Source organism: Lacerta agilis, chromosome 16, assembly GCF_009819535.1.
Source record: "Lacerta agilis isolate rLacAgi1 chromosome 16, rLacAgi1.pri, whole genome shotgun sequence".
NCBI lineage: Eukaryota > Metazoa > Chordata > Lepidosauria > Squamata > Lacertidae > Lacerta > Lacerta agilis.
This window is the reverse complement of record NC_046327.1, coordinates 27,859,028-27,882,674: the sequence shown is the minus strand read 5'-3', so window position 1 is coordinate 27,882,674 and position 23,647 is coordinate 27,859,028. Positions and strand designations below refer to the sequence as shown.

Genomic DNA, 23,647 nt, shown 5'->3' with positions numbered 1-23,647 from the left:
TGTTTGTGCTGGTTCAGTGGTAAAGAGTGTTTTCCACCCCATGTAAAAACAGCAGAACAGGCAGAAGTGTAGTTAATCCCAAAGTGCTGTTCTAACCTGGGCTTGTGCTTAAGCTCTCTCCCCTCACTAACTGCAAGCTGTAGCTAAGAACACTCAAAGTTTGGCTTAGCATGATGTGTGAACCAGGCTATACTGTATGTAGTATACTATAATATACTAAGCAATGTGCTTCAACTGTCTTCTGCAAGACAAAAACATACCATAATTTTATTTAACTGGAAACATTTACTTGTGGATTTTGTCATGTTTATATTAGTGCTTGATAAGACTTGATTTTTTTTTTGCAGTCAATTACATTTCTTGTGCTTATGAACTGACTGCTTAGTTAGCCAATATAATATTACAGTACAAATATTGATTCTAAACTGCATATACAATTCATAATAGAAATGTACCCTGATAATAACAATTTTACTGGGCATATTTTTTTTTTAAAAAAGTCTCAATAGTTCTTATGACCACCACTTTGCTGATACTGAAAAATGTTTTAGCTAGCTACCATCTGTTTCAGAATGGCATAGAAACCCTGTCAAAGAAAGAGAAAACCACATGATGGGTAGAAGCGGTATAATTAGACATTATTTGAATAAGTAGTGCCCATTTAAGTGGTTGGGACAATTTCTGTAAAACAATGTTGGGGGGTCTGCATGGCTTTTCTAATTTCTGACTTTCAAACTACAATTTTAAAAATTATATTAAGTCACTAGAGGTAATATTTTACGGATATGTAATAACTTTTTTAGGCTAGATAACCAACAAGTCCCCCACCCTCAAAGAGCTGCTGTTTTTAAGAAACTGCAGTTCCCAGCGTTCTTGGGAAGTCATGTGAACTGGATGTGCTTTAAATGTATGGGGTGCATCTGCCTGAAAATGCACTGGAAAGTGTTGGATAACGTTTGTTTGCTGCACTGTCATCTGATTTCCCGCAAGCATATCAGGATGAATCCTCCTGAATGCAGGTCATTTGGAAATGACCAAGGTCCCAGCACCACAGTCATAAACCTGTGAATAAAGCATAGGCTTGCTGTTCAGCAGATTGATCTCAAGAGTGCTATCAGAAGATGTAAATGGCTTGTCCTAAAGACTGCGATATATATTTATGATAAATAATTAATGATAAATAATTATAAAATAAAAGACAAAAAGGCAAGAATTGAGAGCTGTCCCTCTTTATATGAATAGGCTCAATGTTGAGTATCACATGTAGGCCATGGTATCTGAAGAAAATACGATGAATCATTTTGCTCTGCAACTACTTTTTTCGCCTCTCTCCCTGATTGATCTAGTAACAACTTCAGCCCTATTGAATACACATCTATAGATTTGAGAAAAAGATTAACAGTGCAGAAAAAGCAGGGTTCATCACGGAGACACATTTACGCTCTTAAACTGAGTCACCGGCAGATGACCACTCAGTAAACTGGAACGGGCAGCTGAAAATGTACCTTATTAACACAGTCATCTGCACTGTGATAAATTGACATGCAAAAGTTTACTGTTCTGGATTGGCAAATTTTGGGTTCTATTGAGTTCCCCTGACAAAGCGGTGAAGGCTAAGAGACTAAACCACAACTGGGGAAATAAGAACAGACCTTGACTGCTGTTCATTGTTAGTCTGAGGAGCTTCCCTTCAGGCAACAAGATAAGTAAAAAATGGGTAGTTTAGTGTGACGCAGCAGCAAATTGAACAGGGAGGAATGAAGTGACCCTTTGTGCAGGGTTCCTTGGTGGGAACTGGCTTGTTTGCTTGCACCAAGCAAGATTGAATTCCCTGTGATGCACAGGAGTTCAGCCCTCCTTTCTGCAGCCACATGCAATGTCAGGTGTAGGACAGGTGATGCTATTTCATGGGCCAAATGGGAGAGGCTTGGTTTAGCATTATGTGTGAATTTATCCAGTGTGTGCTAATCGAGTATGTCTGGCTTTGAGGTCTTAGGCTGGAGACAGGCAACACTTTAAGAGAGTCGGAAGTGGTATGATAGAAGCATTGCTTCCCATGGTGTACGTCAGGGATAGCTATTGTGTTGTCCACAAGATGATGTTGAAGTCCAACTCCCTTCATCCCTGCTCATGGACAATGCTAGCTGGGGAAGCTGATGGGTGTCAGAGTCCAACAATATCTAAAGGGCACCACATTGGCTACCCCTGGTGTACATAGCATTTTCTTGTGTCCCATTTTTGCCTCATGTAAAAGGTTATTGTCTGTCTCCAGCCTTCATTGTGACACCTTCCAGAGACACAACAGATAATGAATATTATGCAGCAAGTTCCATTCAGGTCTCACAGAGCATTTGGAAAGCAGAGTAACAGGTAAGGCAGAACCCAAGCAAATTATATTAGCATAGGATGCAGTGCTGTTTCCACTGAAGTCAAAACAAAACCTGTTGATTCCATTTGTCCTGTACCTAGATAACATGAGTCCAAGTGATTTTCTGTCTTGAGTGGTCTTGCCTTTGCTCCACTGCTTTCCCCTGGAAAACCCGCTGTTTAGGAGTACTGTAAGAACAAATGTCAATCCGAAGAAAACGAGATGGCCATTTGTTCCAATTCAGTGCTAAAGTTTGGGTTTCCCCGGGGGAAGGGAGTGGGACAAATGCTGGTTGGATAAGCCCCAAGTAAAATTGCAGCTTTAGTCATTATTCCTACTCAGTGTCTTCCGTTTATTAAGTTGAACTGTTGCCTGTAATTAGGAAAATAATTATGCATACCTCAACTTAAAACACCCATTTTCTTTTCTGTAAAAGAAAATTGTTATATGCATGAAAAGATGCTAAGGATATATAATGTAAACAAATAGTTAAACAAAAACAGCTAAAGAAGTATTCAAAATAAATGTTTCCTATATCGCCTATGCTCTGGCGACCTCTAAGTCAGTTTCCTCCAATGTGTTATACCCAGCGCAGCATTTGAAAAGGGTCTGGATCTGGAAACTGCAGCTGATGCAGGATTCAGTGGCCCAATTGCTGACTGGAGCAAAACAGTTTGAATAAATCTACACCAATCTTAGTGTGACTGAGCTGGCTACCAATTAGTTTCCAGGCTCAATTCAAAGTGCTGTCTTTGACCTATAAAGCCTTTTGCTGCTCAGTACGACCACCTCTTTCTGCATGAACCAGTCTGGACTCTCCTCTGTGTACCGTTTCCATAGGAGTTGTGGAAGGTGGCAACATGAGAACTGGCCTTCTCAGTGGTGGCTCTCTGCTTGTTGAATGCTCTCCCTAGGGAGACATGCCTGCCACCATCACTGTCTGTTTTTAGGTGCCTGGCAAAAACATTTCTGTTTACCCAGCTTTTTAGCCCTTAATTTGGAGGGTTTGTGCTCATCTTTTTTTGAGGGGTGGAGTGGAACTCCATTATAGGTTCTTACTTTATTCTTTTTTAATACTTGGATTTAATGTTGTTTTTTACACTGTAAGTCACTTTGAGACCCCCCCCTTTTTTTGAAAATGTGACAATGAAGTGTAGTAAATCATAAAATAATTATAATTTGAGAACATAATTGTTTTGTTTTCTCCTCTCCCCCCCCCCTTAGCTGTTGATAGGTTATGAAAATGGGACTGTGGTATTCTGGGACTTGAGATCCAAAAGAGCAGATTTAAGACTATACTATGATGAGGTAAGCTATTTATATTTACTTTAAAAGCACAACCCAAATGTTTGGGTGCGTTGAAAAAAATTCTATTAGTTAAAAGATGTCCATTTTCAAAAATGTATACAGTTACTGTAGTTGTGCCAGAGGGTCTAAATAGACCACTGTAAGCAGGTCAAAACATTAGCAGGATTTTAATCACACTTGTAAAGTAACGGAAAGTATGGATAATTTAGAAGGATAAAAATTGGATAAGTATTGATATGCAGTTGTAAATACTATCATTAGGACCCATGGGAGGGATGGGGAAAGTCAGGAGATTCAGAGTAATCTCAATATTTGGATTTAGAATTGTTTTTTGTTACACGTTTATACTTTTTAAAAATCAACAAAAATTATTTTAAAAAAATAAGTAGACTTGGTTAAGATTAGGTTGCTAGTCTGACTATGTATGGCAGTTTCATGTATGTTGATTCACTTCCTCTATGAATTGTTGGGAATTGAGATATAAAAAAGCTTATACAGGCTTCTCAAAGGAAGACGAGCATAACTTTCACTTTATTTGTATTGCCTTACTGATATTATTTAGGGACGCGGGTGGTGCTGTGGTCTAAACCACTGAGCCTCTTGGGCTTGCCGATCAGAAGGTCGGCAGTTCGAATCCCCGTGACGGGGTGAGCTCCCGTTGCTTGGTCCCAGGTTCTGCCAACCTAGCAGTTCGAAAGCACACCAGTGCAAGTAAATAAATAGGTACTGGCTGCAGCGGGAAGGTGAACAGTGTTTCCGTGCGCAGCTCTGGTTTCGGTGTTCCATTGTGCCAGAAGCAGCTTAGTCATGCTGGCCCCATGACCCGGAAAAACTGTCTGCAGACAAATGCCGGCTCCCTCGGCCTATAAAGCGAGGTGAGCGCCGCAACCCCAGAGTCGTCTGGGACTGGACTTAACTGTCAGGGGTCCTTTACTTTTACCTGCTCATGTCTGGTCAGAATTAAAATGCTGGTAAGAACTTTCACATCCCTAAGCAGTCCTGCCTACTATGTTTATTTTCAGGTAGGACCCTTTAGAAAATTAGTTTGAAAAGTGGACTACAGTCGTACCTTGGAAGTCGAACGGAATCTGTTCCAGAAGTCCGTTCAACTTCTAAAACATTTGGAAACCAAAGCACGGCTTCTGATTGGCTGCAAGAACATCCTGCAGCCAATCGGAAGCTGCGGAAGACGTGCTGGATGTCCGGCTTCCGAAAATCGTTTGAAAATCGGAACACTCACTTCCGGGTTTCAATCGTTCGGGAGCCGATTTGTTCAGGAGCCAAGGCGTTTGAGATCCAAGGTACGACTGTATAAATAAAATAGTAATATGGAGCTGATCTATATTAGCAGAATACTTGTGAAAAATGTTTCTTATGAGTAGCTTATTTTGTATCGTTTTAGTTTTATGTGTACATGTTCCCCAGAGCTAAATTATGGCATTTGGATGATAAAATAGAGAGGATATTTTAAGCTTCTGTAATTCTAAGGTATAATGGTTTTATTGTCAGATAGACTATTTTGGCTGTTTGCTAATATTTTTTTATTGTTTTTTAGGCTATTCATTCTATTGGATGGCATAATGAAGGGAAGCAGTTTATGTGTAGTCATTCTGATGGCAGCTTGACTTTGTGGAATCTAAAAAGTCAAAGCAAACCTTTCCAGATAATTGTTCCACACGGTAAGTTATGGGGTGTGGACACTAAACCCTATTTGGTCACACAGAACTGTGACCATAATCTTGAACTCCCAGATAGTAGGTAAATAGTGTGCAGATTGTTGTTTGTGGGGGCAAAAGAAGCAGTTTGCCACTGTACAGAATTGATTACCCTGATAACTCAATGAAATGCAATGGAAGGATTGCTACATTTGAGGTGGGATTTTCGTTGCACCATTTACCTCATTTTATGTCGTAGCTGCTTCACCTAATCTTGATTGCCATTATAAAGAATATGTCAGGGGAATGAATACCCCCACCATCTTGAAAAGAGATAAAATCTCCAGAAATAGGTCCCGTATGAGGTGCAGGCTGCACAAGCTGTTCTTGGGATATATCCCAGCAGAGAACCATGCACCCTTCTATTAGTCTAAATATCTGGGATAAATAGGTTAAGCTTTGCCTTCAGGTAGGGAGAATTGCAGCAGTTTCTGAGTTCAGGCCATAGAAATAGGTTAATCAGCACCTGTCTGTTCTTCCCAGCTCAGGACACCCCATCCATCTCTGGATGAACTCCCTGGCCTGGTTTCCTTTTGACCAGGTGTGGGGAACCTTTGGCCCTCCAGATGTTGTTGAACTACAACCCCTATCAGCCCTGCAAGCATAGCCAATGGCTAGGGATGGGAGTTGTAGTTCATCAACATATGGAGGGCCTAAGATTCTCCATATCTACAAGGTGTGACCGGAATGTTCGGTGAATGGTCACTGAAATCGGACAGCGAGAAATATTTGATCATACAATCGGCATTGGAAACACACAAAATGCTCACAATTGTGTACAGAGATGAAGCTGTAACTCGAATGACAATGTATGAGTGGTTTAAGTGTTTCCGTGAAGGGTGGCAAACCATCAAAGATTATCCTCAGTCTGGCAGACCGTTGATGAGTAGAACAGCGGCAAACTCATGAACAGAAATGAGTTCATGAGTTATTGATGCAGGATCGGCATTTGTCTGTCCAAATGATGGCGGAAAAATTGCATGTTCTGTGTGAAATCATTACTGAGTTTACTGAGTTGTCCCACCCTCCATATTCTCCTGATCTGGCCCCACTGGATTTCTTTCTTTTTCCAAAACTGAAATCTGCACTGAAAGGGCACAGATTTTCCAACATTTCACATGTCCAAGCTGCTGCTGTGACAAGGGAACTGAAAGCAGTACGAAAAGAGGACCTCTCCAGAAGTTTCCAACAGATCTATGAATGTTGTCAATGATGCATTGTATCAGAGGGGGCCTACTTTGAAGGTCTGTAAGGCATGTATATTCGAATATTTCTTGCTTTCCGATTTCTGTGACCATTCACTGAACTTTCTGGTCACACCTTGTATTTTAGACTGTAAATGTTGCCTCCTACCTGACACCCATTCCAGGCAAAATCTGGCTCATTGAATGGTTGGAATCTGCAGACAATCACTACGTGGAATGTTTTTTTTAACTCCACCGTAGGTTATTGTTTCCACCCTGGTTCTTAAAGAATAACCCTGAATTTAATAGCCAGTACAAGCAGTTGTGATTTTTGCAAATGCCCTGGCCTTAAGGTAAAATATATTTGCTATTTCTGTGTGAACTTTTAACAGGTAAGATTCAACGAGATGGGAAAAAAGTTGAATCTTGTAAACCAATTCTTAAAGTAGAATACAAGACCTGTAAAAATAGGTAAGTAGGATTTCCCCCCCACATTGCCTTTTACTGTGCTGGATGCTTAATCGCATGAGTAGCTGTGCTGAACCTCACATACATGCTGTTTCTGGAACACAGAGACTGGCAGAATGCTGTATGTTCCATGTCAACTCTCAGAAAAAACAACAACACAGTCCCAACTAGACTCTGCCCCATTTTAAAACATAGGTCTAGAGAACCTCTTTAAATCCTATGAATATGCTGTCGACGTCCCCTTCGTACCTTCTGGAATAGTTGTCCTAAAAGTTTCTGTATTTCAGGCCTTAAGGGGGAGGGCCCCTAGCCTCACTTCCCAGCATATTTCCACATGAAAGTGCTAGAAAATAATCTGCTTATCATGGGATAAATGGACTAGTGGCCTGACTTGGATCAGGCAGCTTCATAATTAAATCTTTTCGCTACTCAGTTCCAGAACCCTATAAAGATCAATGTGAGCCCTTAGAATTTAATCACAATTTACATACAGACTGCATTCCTCTTTTTGCAACTTGCAAAAATATTTGGGCTGAAAGTCAGTGCAAAAATCTGAAACAATCATTTTATTTTATTTTCCATTTCTTCCCAATATAGTGAGCCTTTTATCATTTTTTCTGGTGGACTTTCTTACGACAAACCTTGGAGAAGACCAAGTCTGACGATTATGCATGGAAAAGCAATTACAGTACTTGAAATGGACCATCCCATTGTCGACTTTTTAACTCTTTGTGAAACTCCGTACCCAAACGGTGAGTGTGTTTGTGTTACAATCTTAGCCAGAGGTCTGAAAGCAAGTAGTGACCTTGTACTCACAGTAAAGCTGAGAGACCAAAGATAGCTGGGGTGCAGTTGGTTGAAAAAAATCCTCCAATAATTCCAGTCTCAAAGGTTCTGCCACCCACAGTTGGTCTAGGATTTTGCAGAGCTGCCTCATTGTAGGCACATTTTTGTGCCTTGTCTATGGGAATGTGTGGAGCAGAGAGTTTGTTCATACGAATATTGCCAAAAGTTACTGAAGTGTCCCTCAGTTTGAGTGTGTGTATCAGATCTGATCTGTATGTGCCATAACAGCAGAGTTACCATAAAAAGTACTTCTATGTAGTTTGGGCCACATGTGGCAGTGGGAACAATGTAATAGGCTTCCAATGTGGATTTTCTGGATTGCATGGTGAGTACCTAGGCGGCACCACAGTTATTCAGTGCCCCACATGAATAAAAGGTGCTCCAATGAAAACTGGTTGGTTGGGCTTGGGCTTGGGAGAAAACTGGTTGGTTGGGCTTGGGAGAGCACATTGTTGTCTGAGACTCTGTCCTGCCGTGTTATGCCCCAGATCTTCCTGGATGCAGCACAAGTCAAAGGCATTGAGGTGTCGTTCCTTGTCTTTATACTAAAGACAAATTTATAAGTTCATAACAATCAAGTTTACAATGAAAACAACATCATCTCCCCATCAGTGTTCCACCCAGGCCTAACCTCTTAACCCACAGTTTTTTCCTTTTTAAAAATCATTTTATTAATTTTTCCAAACCATAATTAACAGCAGCATAAATTTCAACTCATGGTACAGCTCATAAGGCAGCTACATAACTTAGTCCAATAGTTCCCGTCCCAGTTCCCACATCCATACCCTTTCTCTCCCTTTTCCCATTTCCTTCCCCTTTCCTTCACAGTGAAGTCTTATCTGCATCAGTAGGAATGTAGTTTAATAGCATTTCTTTTAGTTTGGAAAACCCTCTTCAGCTATTCAGGACCCTGCCTAAAATCCTTCATTTTGTGAATGTATATGATCTGGTTATTATTTAATGTCCTAGTTCATTTATATATGTGCTTAATTCTTGATTCTTAGAAGTGCAAGAACCCTACGCTGTAGTTGTACTATTGGAAAAAGATCTCATTGTCGTCGATCTGTCTCAAAGCAAGTAAGTATATAGTCTGCAGGATGCTACCACTCATTTGAATGAAGGTCAGCTTTATTTATTTATTTTACCCAAGCTTGGAAAAATAGAATAACAAAGACAAGCCATCATGTGTTAAAAAAATAAACAAGCTCAGTTTCCATCTGTAATTGTGTAAAATCCATCTTTAAAGTACATAATTTAGAGTCTCTTGCTGTGTATGGTAATCACTTTTTATGTGCATTTCCAAAGCTTGTTGAGTTTTTTGTTTTCCATTTTCCTAATTAAAGGGAGGTGGGAATAAAATATTATTTTGGGATTAAAGTTCCAAGTGATGAATGTACTTCTTTTATTACATAAAAGTTTGTGACTCTGTTGTTTTCTCTATGGTTTTTTTCCATAACTTTCTTGCTTATCCTACGCTCTTTAGTCTTGCCACCTCAGGTCTTTGCAAAGAGTTGAAAGAGACTGAAGACCTGTCCCTCATTTTGTTGGGTTAACTTGGTTCCTGTCACCCTGATTAAATAGAGGCAAAACTGCCTCATAGTGGAATTTATGTTCAATTTATGTTTAATTTATCTTTTTAAAAGTTCTAATAAGCTGTAAATTTTTTTTAAATTCCTCCCATAGATTGCTAGTATGTTTTATTTTAGCAAACTTTATGTATTACATAATTTTCTGCCTTTAAAAGTGTGCTAATACAATCCCATAAAAAATATCTTTCTCAATTAGCTTTCCAATATTTGAAAATCCTTACCCCATGGACATTCATGAATCACCAGTTACCTGCACAGACTATTTTGCTGACTGTCCTCCAGATTTGATTCCTGTGCTATATTCCATAGGCGCTAAGCATAAGAAGCAAGGATACAGCAATAAGGTAAAAAGATAAAAAGTTAGGTGCATTTTATTGAAGCAGAACTGTATATTTATTGGCACAGTCTTCTGAGTAAAGCCTCCAAACAGTACTGTCTGCTTTACAGTACAAGCTTTTATAAAGAAAACTTATTAGTTGATTGATGTATTGCAGTTAGGATTGTGGCCAAGCAGGTTTCTTTTGAAAGCTGATTCCAAATGGTTTGTGCTTCTTCTTTGTTTGATTTACTGGGTTGAAAGATAGAACACAGAGCCATAGCTGTCAAGTTTCGGATTTGAAAATAAGGGATCAGCAGTCTCACCTATCCCGGGGACAGTCACATGTCAGTGGTGGGCGGAGCCAGAAGCAAAAGTGGGTGGAGCAGCAATGTAAACTCTAAGCGGGCTCGGGCTCGGAGCGGAGCAAAGAAGAAGGCAGCCATGTGCTCTGCGCAATGGAGCCCCATCGTCTTCTTGTCTGATCCCATCAAAACAGGACAGGAAGCAGCAGCTGCTCAAAGGCAGCCAGGCTCCGCCTGCCAGCTAACCCTATTGGCCGGCTGAAGGGCTCGGCGGCAGCGGATAGGGGCTGATGCAGGGGGAGGAATACAACCCCCCTGTAAGCATGGGAAACGGCTCCCACTTGCTTTGAGGGCTGAGGCTTTTCTCTCCAAGTAGGCGAGGTCATCCCACCCAGTCCCTGGCCAGCAGGGGAGGAGCTGCTTCCATTAAAAACGGGAAATTTAAGGGAAATAAAAAATAAGGGAGAGCAGTGGGAAACTGCTTGAAATAAGGGAGAATCCCAGGGGAAACGGGATACTTGACAGCACTGCACAGAGCATAGCTTCTCCCTCAAATATCAGGGGGATAGGAGGAACATATGAGAGAGAGAGAAAGCCCTTCTGGAGGTACATAGGAACCACCCAATTTAGGGCTTAAAAGTAAGCACTGGAATCTGGCTCTAAAGCACAAATACAGCAGCTATAGTTGAACAATGACCAAAGTTTATTTTAATCCCTCAAAGAATTATGTTAGCTTTACCCCTCAAACTTCCCATCAACCCTTAAGAAACTACAGGACCCAGAATCCTTTGTGGGGGAGAGAATGAGTGTGCTTTAAAGCAGGGGTCAGCAAACTTTTTCAGCAGAGGGCCGGTCCACTGTCCCTCAGACCTTGTGGGGGGCTGGACTATATTTTGAAAAAAAATAATGAATGAATTCCTGTGCCCCACAAATAACCCAGAGATGCATTTTATATAAAAGCACACATTCTACTCGTGTAAAAACACCAGGCAGGCCCCACACATAACCCAGAGATGCATTTTAAATAAAAGGACACATTCTACTCATGTAAAAACACGCTGATTCCCAGACCGTCCACAGGTTGGATTTAGAAGGCAATTGGGCTGGATCCGGCCCCCGGGCCTTAGTTTGTGTACCCATGCTTTAAAGGTATAGTGCAGAGCTTTCCAAACTTTTCATGTTGGTGAAACACATTTTAGACATGCATCATTTCACTACACAGTAATTCAATTTTACTAGCTAACCAGAGGTTAAACTAACCCCTTTCCAGCCCCAGGAGGAGCGCACACAACATTCACACGACACACCTACATACTGCAGATGACACACTAACGTGCTGCGACACACAGTTTGGAAAGCTCTGCCATAGTGTGTACACAGCCATGGAAGGTGTCCCCTCCATTGAAGCAGACTCTTGTTTTTCAAATACCTCTCTGCAACATTGTGATCCAGAAACCTGTTTTAATGACAGATGACATTTTGAGTATTCAGTGTCAGTACTGAATTTAAAAACAACAAGAGGTTGCTTTCTGTATTCCTGTGCAAAAGTGCCACTGAATCTACAATGAAATGGTTCGCATCCAGTCATTATATTTAAAATATACAACATATATACAGCTGTAAGTAGTCACTTTCCTAGAAATAAAATGCAGCATTTCAGTATTCTAAATGTAACTCCTCTGATGGTGTTTAGGAGTGGCCTATCAGTGGCGGAGCATGGAACCTCGGAGCACAGACGTATCCTGAAATTATCATAACAGGGTAAGGAAGCTGCTATTATAGGATGCTGCTTACTGAAGGAGTGGTGGGCCCATTTATGGATGCAACCAGTTTCTAATTTGCCCTTGATCTTGCCAGCTGTCCTCGGGGGTTGTCTCTGGTGATTCACAAATTGACTTCTAGGCTTCCTGTCCCAGTTTTCAGAGCTCAGTCTTTCCATGCTTTAATGAAGAGTTGAAAGATGTGAGGCAGCTAGGCTCTTCACAGCTGCCTAACAAGGACTGGCTGTCACAATGACTTACCAGCTGTGTTCAAAACAAAATAAAAATAAAATAAAAATCCTTCCAGTAGCACCTTAGAGACCAACTAAGTTTGTTCTTGGTATGAGCTTTCGTGTGCATGCACACTTCTTCAGATACACTGAAACAGAAGTCTGAAGAAGTGTGCATGCACATGAAAGCTCATACCATGAACAAACTTAGCTGGTCTCTAAGGTGCTACTGGAAGGAATTTTTTTTATTTTTTATTTTGTTTTGACTATGGCAGACCAACACGGCTACCTACCTGTAACTGCAGCTGTGTTCAGTCTGTCTCCCTCACCACAGGGAGAACGAGGGCCCCTCCAGTACAGGGTGGTGTACTGCAGGTGTGTTCCACAGCATGTGCTTAACACGGGCACCCCCAAACTCGGCCCTCCAGCTGTTTTGGGACTACAACTCCCATCATCCCTGACCACTGGTCCTGTTAGCTAGGGATGATGGGAGTTGTAGTCCCAAAACAGCTGGAGGGCCGAGTTTGGGGGTGCCTGGCTTAACACAATAATAGTGAATTCATGGTGGATTTAATTGTGCTTTATTAGTTGTTCTGCAGTGTTTCCTCATTATTGATGTGTGGATGGCCTTCAGCATGAAGTAGCAGGATATGCACTGATTGGAAAAGAAGCAGTGTGACTGTCCAAAACATTTGCTGCTGCGAACAGTATTGAAAGTGGGATTGCATTTGACTGCCCCAATAGCACCATGAGCACAAATCATCATGAATGTGCAATATATAGGACATCTATATATGTGACGTTTAGGCTGTGTACAAACTGGAGCTTTAAAGCACATGTGAAGCAGATGGGCGGGGTATAAATAATAAAATTCTTCTTCTTTCCCTCAAAGAATCCTAGCCACTGTAGTCTGTTGTAACTCTGAAGGGTTAAACTAGAATGCCCAGAATTCTTTGAGGGAAGAAATGTGTTTTGAATGTGCTTGAAAGCTCCAGTTTGTACACAGCCTTACTAAAAGGTTAACTGTTCTGTACTTTGTTCTAATTGACTTTTAATCTATTTTTTAAGTCATGCAGATGGAACAGTGAAATTTTGGGATGCTTCTGCCAGTAAGTGCCAAAACACAATTCTTAAACCACTAATAACTGCATGCTACAAATTTAAGGGAAATACTTGTTTAATTTGTTCATTATTGAAAGGATAGGATTAAACAAAATAGTTGTTTAATTTGTTCATTATTGAAAGGATAGGATTAATGTAACAAATGGAATGAAATTAATTCCTGACATTGCAGTGAGAATGTTGGTGGAGGGAGACCCACATCACTGTGTGGTTTCTGTGTCCAAAGCCATTTGTCCTCCTTTGCTTCCCACTTCATGCTCCAGGGTGACAAAATAAGAATTCATGAAATGTATATATTTTGATTTCTTTTTAATTTTAAACCAAAGATGGCCAACCTTTCAACATCTCACTCTTCTGCACAAATTTTCAAGGTAGAGGAATTCTGTTTTTAGGCGAAACAAAATAGGAAATTCTTTCCAGTAGCACCTTAGAGACCAACTGAGTTTGTTCTTGGTATGACCCCTGAGCAGCGGTTGTGTTCCCTAAAAATGCCAGTGCAGTGCTACCCCATCAGGGAAAGGTGCTTCAGTGTGAATTACACCAGCGTTACAGGAAAAAAAATACTGAAAATTCATTTATATCCCATATAAATGTGTTGATAATTGTTGCAAACAATTCAACAATAGACATATGAAGGGAGTTGTTAGGTAAGGCCTTTTGAGACGTTCTCCCTCTATCTGTGTGGCTTGTGTATTTTTCTGCATTCACCTTGTTGGCATTCCTTTTAGTTTCTCCTAGGTTTTAGGGTTCTTGCTTTTCTCCAGGATGGTCTGGTAGATTGGAGATCCTTCCCATGGATGAGTCAACCAGCAGTTGGCCTTGATCCTTGATTAAAAGGGGGAGGGAATGTCCTGAAGTATATTTAATGCCTCCCTTGAGAATAGGAACTTATGGTAAGGAAAAATCCTGGGTTTTGCACTTTTCAAATGGAGGCCGGTAATGTCAAGCTGGCCAGACATATATTAAACAACTGTGTCCAACTTGATGTGCTTACAAGAAGGGTAGGGTGATAGATAAAGATTTGAGCAACCTTTGCACATTTTATGGACTCAGAATTGTATGAATATCTTCAGTAAATATATTTTCATTCTTTTTATTGTAATCTTAAAAGGCATTACACAAAGAAGCAAAGAAAGTAAATGGGCGGGATTGAACTCAAGGTGTTGCATGTGTGGACCGTGGTCTGCTTGTACAACAGGAATGTGGTCCATCTCCTCTCCACCCAGTAAATCTGCTTTGGTGGTGTGGGGGAAACCCCAGAACAGGTTTGGAGGGAGTGCAGAGGGGGTTAAGTCCCATTGCATGAGCGGACCTTGTTCTGCACACACCTACTCCACTTAGTGCTACATTGGATTCCGTCATATACCTTCAAAATTTTTTAAGGTAGAGGATTCCTTATGTTGAAAGGTTGACCTTCTTTTTCATACGCCCTAAAATAGCAGGGCTCTATCCTGTTGCTATGTCTCTCTTTTTGATCATTTCTGGGAGCAGAGAACAGATAACGGTAGACATAATCTAGTATGAAACTCAATAATGCTGCATTTTGCACCATTTCACTGTAAAGGTAAAGGTACCCCTGACCATTAGGTCCAGTCATGGACGACTCTGGGGTTGCGACTGGAAAAGACTGCTTGTGATATTTACAAATAATGAGCATATATTAATCTAGTTTAAAGCAATATAATAGATGTCTTCAATATTCTCCAGTTACACTGCAGATGTTATACAAGTTAAAAACCTCAAAGGTTTTTGAAAAGCAGAAGTTAGAAGGAAAACCAACGCCAGAAAATGTAGAAGAGGATCCCTTTGCCATCCAGTTGATGTACTGGTGCCCTGAAAGTAGACTATTTTGTGTAGCAGGAGTCTCTGCATATGTTATTGTTTACAGATTCAGCAAGCATGAAGTTAATACTGAAATCTCAGTAAGTTTGCATGAGTTTTGCTTATATATTGCATTGCTTACTTCAAGGCTTGGTGGGGAGTTTTTAAACACATCAGATTACACAGTTGCATGTAGCATAAGTGAAAAGCTTAGATTTTGTTAATGAAGTAAAAGTTCAGATAGATGGGATGTTGCAACACAGAACTATGTTTGAAACATGCAGTGCAATAATGACTGCATGTTTTAACTTCCTCTATATAATGTATAAATATATACAATATAATATATGCAAGTGATTGTAACACCATTTCATGTGTACTACTGTGAACTGTTATGTAGGAAGGCCCTCGGTACAGATTGCATTTGAGCCAGTTGATTACTTTAAAAACAACAACCCAAAATCAAATTCTCAGATGCAAAACATTTTACTGGGTGGTACTGTCTTTCTTCATAATAACCTTGTGTTTCTGTTTCTGAGATAACATTACTGGCACAAAACTCACAGGAGCCCAAATTCATGGTGATGAATCTGTTGAACAACTGCTATAAGTACCCTCTATCTCATGCTTAAGAAGAGAGAGCAAAAAAGCCCATTGTTTTCCCCGAACTTCAGGTCTTAGGTTATAAGACTTCCCATTCTATTTGTGTTAGTACTTTAGATGAAAGTCAATTTCATCTTAAGTTGTTGTTGGGGGGCAGGTATTGGTTGGTTAATGGGCAAGTTCTGTGGATATTTAGTGTTGATGATATTTTCATTCCTCCCCTTCATTCTAACTGAACTAATACCTTATCAAATGAATCTCTTGAGAGCTGTACTAGGAACTGACCAGATTTATTCCTGCTACTTATTTTTATTCAGAAAATACTCTTGATTTCATAAAATAACTTGGGTTTTAATTTCCTTAAGTCTTTAGAGGTGCACCTCCAAAGTGAGGCCGAAGATATAATTAGTCCCGAGGCAGAAATGATTCCTCCATTTCCAAATGCCTCTTCCCCCCTTCCATCTTTAAAAGATCTCTCAGGCAGTACAAACACTGTGGCATCTGAAGGAACGATGAAGGACAGTATCCCATGTCTCAGGTAAATAATTTAGATGGTTGAAAGGTTTGTTTCGCTCTCCCTCTGTTCTCCTCTCTTCTGTCAAAGCTTAGGATATAAAATTCCTTAAGGCAGGCAGGGATTTTGTTTTGTTTTGTTTTGTTTTGCTTGGCTTGTATTGCACTGTGTACAACCCAGTAATGGCCAGTGGAATAGGGTGAAGTGGCATTCCTTTTGTGGCTTCCCAGGAGCCGTGCATTTAGCATTGTGGAGCCAAATTTATTGAACTCCCTTCCAGCTGAGGTCAGACAGGCTTCCTTGCTGCTTTTTTATTATTCCAGCAGGCATTTTAATTGATGCTTGATTTTCCAGTTGTAACTTATTTTTATTTTTTCATATCTAGCGCGTCTAAATAAATAAATGAGATAAAAATTATTGAAATTAAACAGGATGATGATGTATCAAAGATGATATATAAAGAGGCAGATAAAAATATAGAAAGTATAGTAGCCAAATGTTTTGACCACATAGTCTTCTTTGGTGGATCAAGCACTGGGCATTAGGAGGCAGGTGTGAGGGAGCAGTAACACACGGAGGCAGAGTGTGGGTTAAACATGGCCCCAGTTTTGATTGATTCCCATAGACTGCCTTGCAGGACATCTTTGGGAGAGGAAAAGGCTAAGGGGGTAAACGCTACACAAATCCGAAGTAGAGTACCTAGGACAGTTGGATGGCACTGTATACTCCTGCAACTCCTGCAGCCAAGCTGGTGCCAAACATTTTGCTCTCCTTTCCTTTGGACCACACTGGTGAGGCCAGGTGTGTGTGTCTTGTCAGCCCAGGAGCTGCAGACACATTGCCCAGATTTGCTTCCCAGGGAGGTCACTTCGGTGCTGCTAATGTAGCAAAACCAACACAGGGGATCACAGTTACATGTTACTAGTCTCTGTAGCCACAGCGGGCGCTGTGGTTTTCCAGTAGTTCCCTCTGGAGGCGCACTCCATTGCCTCTCGAGATAGACAGATGCCAACAACAATAACAACAACAACAACCATGGACTGGGGTTTTGTGCAGCATCAGACAAGGATCAACCCACCAGGCAGTCTGTTTTCCAGCCTGGTATTTTCACCTTGCCTGCCTGCTGGGTAACCTGAAGGAGTTGTTGACAGGTCCCTCCATGACATGGGGCCACTCTGGGAAGTCCTGCCGCAACCTCCATATAACCTTCATCCAGTAACCTACCGAGGTCACTGATTGTCTCCCAGAGCCTGATCAGGTCCCATGTAGCAGCAGTCCCACTGACAGGCAACCAGACTGACTTCTTGCTGCCTGCAGTGCATGACTTGGCCTGGGATGGCAAGCTTCAGTCAATCCAACCTCCTGAGTCAGTTTATCTTCAGGCTTCCATACATTAGGTACAGCAGAGACTTTTTTATTTTATTTTTTGAGAGAGAGAAAACCTTTGAGAGAAAAAATTCTTATAGCCTATGTAGATTATTTCAGATATTCTGCCCTAAATCACAGTCTCTTCTGAAAGCTATAGATGCTTACTAGGTGGATAGCTCAGTTGGTAGAACATGAGACTTAAATTCAGGGTTGTGAGTTTGAGCCCCATGTTGGGCAAAAGATTCCTTCATTGCAATGGGTTGGACTAGATGACCCTTGGTGATCCCTTCCAGCTCTACAATTCTATAGGCATAGAAGAGGAAGGATGCAAAGGCAGCTCCAGGAACACACTTAAGAACTGAATTCCCTCTCCACAGAGGCACGTTTGGCACCCACATTGCATAGTTTTCTTTACATGCTGAAGACACACCTCTTTGCCCTGGCCTTTATTACATTAGATATATATTTTATGACCCACCCTATTCTGTTGATTGAAATCTCTTTTAGTTTTTTCTAAATTACTATATTTTTAAATAGGTGTAACCTCATGCTGAAGGGAGGGTAAGAAACCTAAATCATAATAACAACTACAACCAATGAAAGTAGGATTGCCATATTTCAAAGAGTGAAAATCCAGACAGAAAATTTGTTGGGCTTTCTCTATCTTTTTTTGGAGCAAAATTGCAAAGAAATTGGACGTTTCTGAGGAAAGTTGGCAAAAAATACACTGCCAACATGGGTTGCCATATATCCAGATTTTCCCAGACATTTTACCTATTTCTTTCCTACATTCCAGATGTCTGCCAACCTTAAATGAGAGTAGAGGTAATGCAACAGGAAGTTCTCTCCAAGTAGTTTTTACAATTCTGTCTTCTGGTATAGCTTGGTCACTCTGTTCACAGTTTGTCCTTTTGCTCTTAGTGTTAAGACTCGTGCTGTGAAGATGCCTCCTGGTTACCAAGCGGTCCTTGTTATTCAGTTGGTGTGTGCTGATGCCGACTCTCCCCAACAGATAACCTGCCTAGCAGCAAACTCAGCATACGGCTTGTAAGTTAACCCAAAATATTTAAATTTAATAGGTTACATTTTCTTCAGGAGATCATGTTTCTGCCATTGTTGCTTCCACTACTTTGCACTGCAATGTGTCCTTTGGTGCTAGAGCTTGTTTTCCAGGGGAGGGGGGAAGCAGCAGGAGAATGGCAGAACTGCTCAGACACATGCCTTCTAGGCACAGGGCAAGCATAAGTGTTTCTGAGTCCTCTAACTATCAACAGAATTATCCCTTGGTTTGGTTACTAACTGAGTGGTGCCTGCTGCTGTTCTTCCAACAATCAAGTCCCATTGCTCCCAGAGAGGGACTTCTGTTCAGTATGTGGTGGCAAGAAGACCTGCATGTTAGCCACAGCAGGCTGCAAGTGGCCAGATGACTTCCTCTGGAGTGTTACAAAAGGAGAACATTTTTCTAAAAAAAAAAAAACTATCAGAGGCAGCACTAGAGCCCTACAGGTGAAACTCGAAAATTAGAATATCGTGGAAAAGTCCATTTATGTAAGCAATTGTTTTCATTAGCTACTGGGGTTTAATATAGGAGATAGATTCATGACATGCAAAGCGAGACATGTCAAGCCTTTATTTGTTATAATTGTGATGATTATGGCGTACAGCTGATGAAAACCCCAAAGTTGAAATTGTTAATTTGGGGTTCTCATCAGCTGTACGCCATAATCATCACAATTATAACAAATAAAGGCTTGACATATCTCACTTTGCATGTCATGAGTCTATCTGATATATTAGTTTCATATTAATTCAGTTGAATTACTGAAAGAAATGAACCTTTCCACGATATTCTAATTTTTCGAGTTTCACCTGTATATCCACAGCTACAGATTCTAGAGCAGGCTAAAGTAGACATGATTTGATCTGGGTCATGAACTGCCTGGATTAAATCAGGTGAGTCCATTTTGGAATCCGAGATCTGTGGAATTTTCCTTCATCCCTAATGGCAATGCAGCTTCATGAGGTGGGAGGAGATGAGTTTCTCTTGTGCTAGAGCTTCCAGTGCATTGAGGACATCCAAGGATGGTTCTGAGGACAATTCCATCTCCCATTCTGCAGCTTCATGGCCTCAGTCCCCCGAGCTGGAAAACTGGAATCCAGGCTCATGAAAAGCTGTGTATTGTATATATGAAATGCATGATCACGGTGAACAGACATGTTTCATTGTTCATTGAATGAGAGTTGGAGTGGTATTTCCACATCGCAAGAAGCATTTGGTTGGGGATGGGTGTAAATGGCATGAAGAGTCATGCATAACTCAACTTTTTCCTTTTACTGTGGATGGATCATTGCTTGAAGCAGATAATACCAAAGCACAGTGTCCTTGAAGAATGTTTCTTTCAACAGAGTTGCATTTGGAAACTGCAATGGTTTGGCTGTTGTGGATTTTATACAGAAGACCACACTGCTGAGCATGGGAAGTCTTGAGCTCTATGGGTCAAGTGATCCTTATCAACGCCAGCCTCGTTCTCCTCGCAGAAGCAAGCAGTTTACTGCAGGTAGGAAATGAAATGTAATTAGGAAGAACTTGGACAGCATTTTCTCTTGTTGCTTTCAGTTTTTGGAATGGGATAAAAATGTATGTGTGCTAGTTGAAAGAAAGTTCATAATGACATGAAAAGCATTGGACAGACTGCTTGTCATGTACTGATACTATTATTATTATTATTATTATTATTATTATTATTATTATTATTTTACCCACCCTTCACCCTTAGGTTGTGTAGTGGGTTACAACAATTTAAAACATGACATTAAAATTATTATTTTTTTTTTAAAAAAACACCTTATCCTGGGCTGCCACACCCCACCCAAGCTTCTGAGGGCAGTGGAGCTGTGAAGAAGGCCCTCTTGGCCAGTCTTGAGAGGATCTGTAAAGAAGGATGCAGCCTAAGCCATTTGGGGCTTTAAATATTAACATGAGTATCTTAAATTGGGCCCAGAAACAAAATGGCAACCAGCTGGTTTTAAAGCAGGGGTTACATAAGATCTAAATAAAATCCCAGCTAGTAATTTGGCCACTGTGTTCTGAACCAGTTGACATTTCTGGGTGATCTTGAAGGATGACCAAGATGATAAAAGGTCTGAAAATCAAACCTTATGAAGAACAGTTTAGAGGGTCAGGTATTTTTAGCCTGGAGAAGATCAGGCTGAGAGGAGAGAAGATAGCCATCTTCAGATACCTAAAGGGCTGTATTGTAGAAGATTGAGCAAGCTTGTTTTCTCTGGAGGGTAGGATCCAAGCCAATGGATTCAAGTTACAAGAAAGGAGATTCCGACTAAAAATCAGGAAGAACTTTCTGATGGTAAGAGGTGTTCAACAGTGGAATGGACTTCCTCAAAAGCTGGTAGACTCTTCTTCAGTCAAGTTTATTAAGCTGAGGTTGGATGGCAGTCTGTCATAGATGCTTTAGTTGAGACTCCCTCATTGCAAGGGTTTTGACTAGCTAACCGTCAGGGTCCCTTCCGACTCTACAATTCTATGATTAAGAAGTTCAGAACAGACAACTTTCATGCTGAGCTACGCTGTGCTCTTGGTTAGCATTTTGATCCCCCCCCCCGTTAAATCCTTCAGAAAGCGAAGAAATGTTTAATTTGCATTCTGCCTTTATTATCTTTTAAAACATTAGTTGAGGCAATGAAACAAACTCTGAACTTCTAATCATCGGTACCTAAGTGCAGCAATATGAAGATCACAAATTTCATATATAGTATCACTCTATATTGAGCTTTCTGAAGCTCTGTATAGAGCTTACTCTTTTGAATCAGGTATTTATTTACTTTTGTTTTATTTTGTTTGAAATCCACTCTTCAGCAAAGCTTCCAGGGTAGTTGCTGACAGGGAGAGAATACTGTATTCTGGATGCTTTGAAAAATAAAAATTAATCTGTTTTAAACAACTACATAATAAATATTTCTTTCAAGGTTGGATTCAAGCTATGAAAGCCTCCACTGCTTGTAGTCTAGCAGTGAGGTTTTTAAATAGTTATACTGCTGAATAGGACAAACACAAGAGACCCAACAGCTTTACAGGTAAACACAAATACACATATCCATTGGTGGATGGGATGAGGCAGAAGTAGGCTGCCCATAAGCATACATACTCATGCAGCCAAAACACACCCATACATTCTTTTGCACAAACGTGGAGAATATGGAGATATGTCAACACCACCAATCTTTTTTTCCAAGCTTTCCAGGGCTTCTACTCTTTACTTGCTGGTAGGGATGGAAGCAATCTCAAAAATGATAGAATGATCTCGATACAAATCCAAAGCAGACCTTTTAACATCACAGTAATCCAAGTTTATGCACCAACTACTGGTGCTGAAGAAACTGAAATTGACCAATTCTGTGAAGACTTACAACACCTTCTAGAAATGACACCAAAGAAGGATGTTCTTCTCATTATAGGGGATTGGAATGCTAAAGTAGGGAGTCAAGAGATAAAAGGAACAACTGGCAAGTTTGGCCTTGGAGTTCAAAACAAAGCAGGACAAAGGCTAATAGAGTTCTGTCAAGAGAACAAGCTGGTCATCACAAACACTCTTTTCCAACAACACAAGAGACGACTCTTCACATGGACATCACCAGATGGGCAGCATCAAAATCAGATTGATTATATTCTCTGCAGCCAAAGATGGAGAAGCTCTATACATTCAGCAAAAACAAGACCTGGAGCTGACAGTGGCTCAGATCATCAGCTTCTTATAGCAAAATTCAAGCTTAAACTGAAGAAAGTAGGAAAATCTACTGTGCCAGTATGACACAATCTAAATCAGATCCCTTATGAATACACAGTGGAAGTGAGGAACAGGTTTAAGGATTTAGATTTGGTGGACAGAGTGCCTGTAGAACTATGGATGGAGGCTCGTAACATTATACAGGAGGCAGCAACAAAAACCATCCCAATGAAAAGGAAATGCAAGAAAGCAAAGTGGTTGTCCAATGAGGCCTTACAAATAGCGGGGGAAAGAAGGAAAGCAAAATGCGAGGGAGATAGGGAAAGATAGAGGAAATTGAATGCAGATTTAAAAAAATAATAATAGCAAGGACAGACAAGAGGGCCTTCTTAAATGAGCAATGCAAAGAAATAGAGGAAAACAACAGAATGGGAAAAACCAGAGATCTGTTCAAGAAAACTGGAGATATGAAAGGAACATTTCATACAAAGATTACCATAATAAAGGACAAAAGTGGAAAGGACCTAACAGAAGCAGAAGACATCAAGAAGAGGTGGCAAGAATACACAGAGGAATTCTACCAGAAAGATATGGAGGTCTCGTACACCCCAGGTAGTGTGGTTGCTGACCTTGAGCCAGACATCCTGGAGAGTGAAGTCAAATCGGCCCTAGAAAGCACTGCTAATAACAAGGTCAGTGGAAGTGATGATATTCCAGCTGAACTATTTGAAATTTTAAAAGATGATGCTGTTAAGGTGCTACACTCAATATGCAAGCAAGTTTGGAAAACTCAGCAGTGGCCAGAGGATTGGAGAAGATCAGTCTACATCCCAATCCCAAAGAACGGCAGTGCCAAAGAATGCTCCAACTACCACGCAATTGCGCTCACTCTAGCAAGGTTATGCTTAAAATTCTACAAGGCAGGCTTAAGCAGTATGTGGACCGAGAACTCCCAGAAGTGCAAGCTGGATTTCAAAGGGGCAGAGGAACCAGAGACCAAATTGCAAACATGCGCTGCATTATGGAGAAAGCTAGAGAGTTCCAGAAAAATATCGACTTCTGCTTCATTGACTATGCGAAAGCATTTGACTGTCAGGGTCAAGTCAGATGAGGAGGAGTGGTGGCAAGCCCCTCCCTGACAGGGCAGCACCCACAGAGGAATCTGAGGAATTCGTACCTGGGGAAGACTGGTGGCGGCATTCCTCAGAAGAGGAGGAATCTGACAGGGAGGAGGAGGGAAGACCAGAGCTAGAGGAAGAAGTGGGGCCAGGAGCAGGTCCCAGTCAGGAGGGGAATCAGCCGATCCCCTCTCCTCCTCCCTTCTCAGCTGTAGAACGCCGAGCTGAGAAGCAAAGGCGGCAATTAGAGACAGCTGTAGCTCATAGGAA

General features: G+C 40.9%; 1 protein-coding gene across 2 annotated transcripts in view; it reads left to right on the top strand.

The window, feature by feature from the left end:
- STXBP5L (syntaxin binding protein 5 like) overlaps positions 1–23,647 on the top strand; it is a 66,898-nt gene that overhangs the window by 24,923 nt on the left and 18,328 nt on the right. For both annotated transcript variants that reach the window (XM_033173003.1, XM_033173002.1), the window contains exons 7-18: positions 3,593–3,676; positions 5,232–5,355; positions 6,968–7,046; positions 7,641–7,795; positions 8,894–8,966; positions 9,675–9,822; positions 11,793–11,860; positions 13,158–13,198; positions 14,919–15,133; positions 16,001–16,173; positions 18,439–18,564; positions 19,924–20,075. In XM_033173003.1, coding sequence (XP_033028894.1) covers positions 3,593–3,676; positions 5,232–5,355; positions 6,968–7,046; positions 7,641–7,795; positions 8,894–8,966; positions 9,675–9,822; positions 11,793–11,860; positions 13,158–13,198; positions 14,919–15,133; positions 16,001–16,173; positions 18,439–18,564; positions 19,924–20,075 — 1,438 coding nt within the window. The remainder of the gene's footprint in view (positions 1–3,592; positions 3,677–5,231; positions 5,356–6,967; positions 7,047–7,640; positions 7,796–8,893; positions 8,967–9,674; positions 9,823–11,792; positions 11,861–13,157; positions 13,199–14,918; positions 15,134–16,000; positions 16,174–18,438; positions 18,565–19,923; positions 20,076–23,647) is intronic.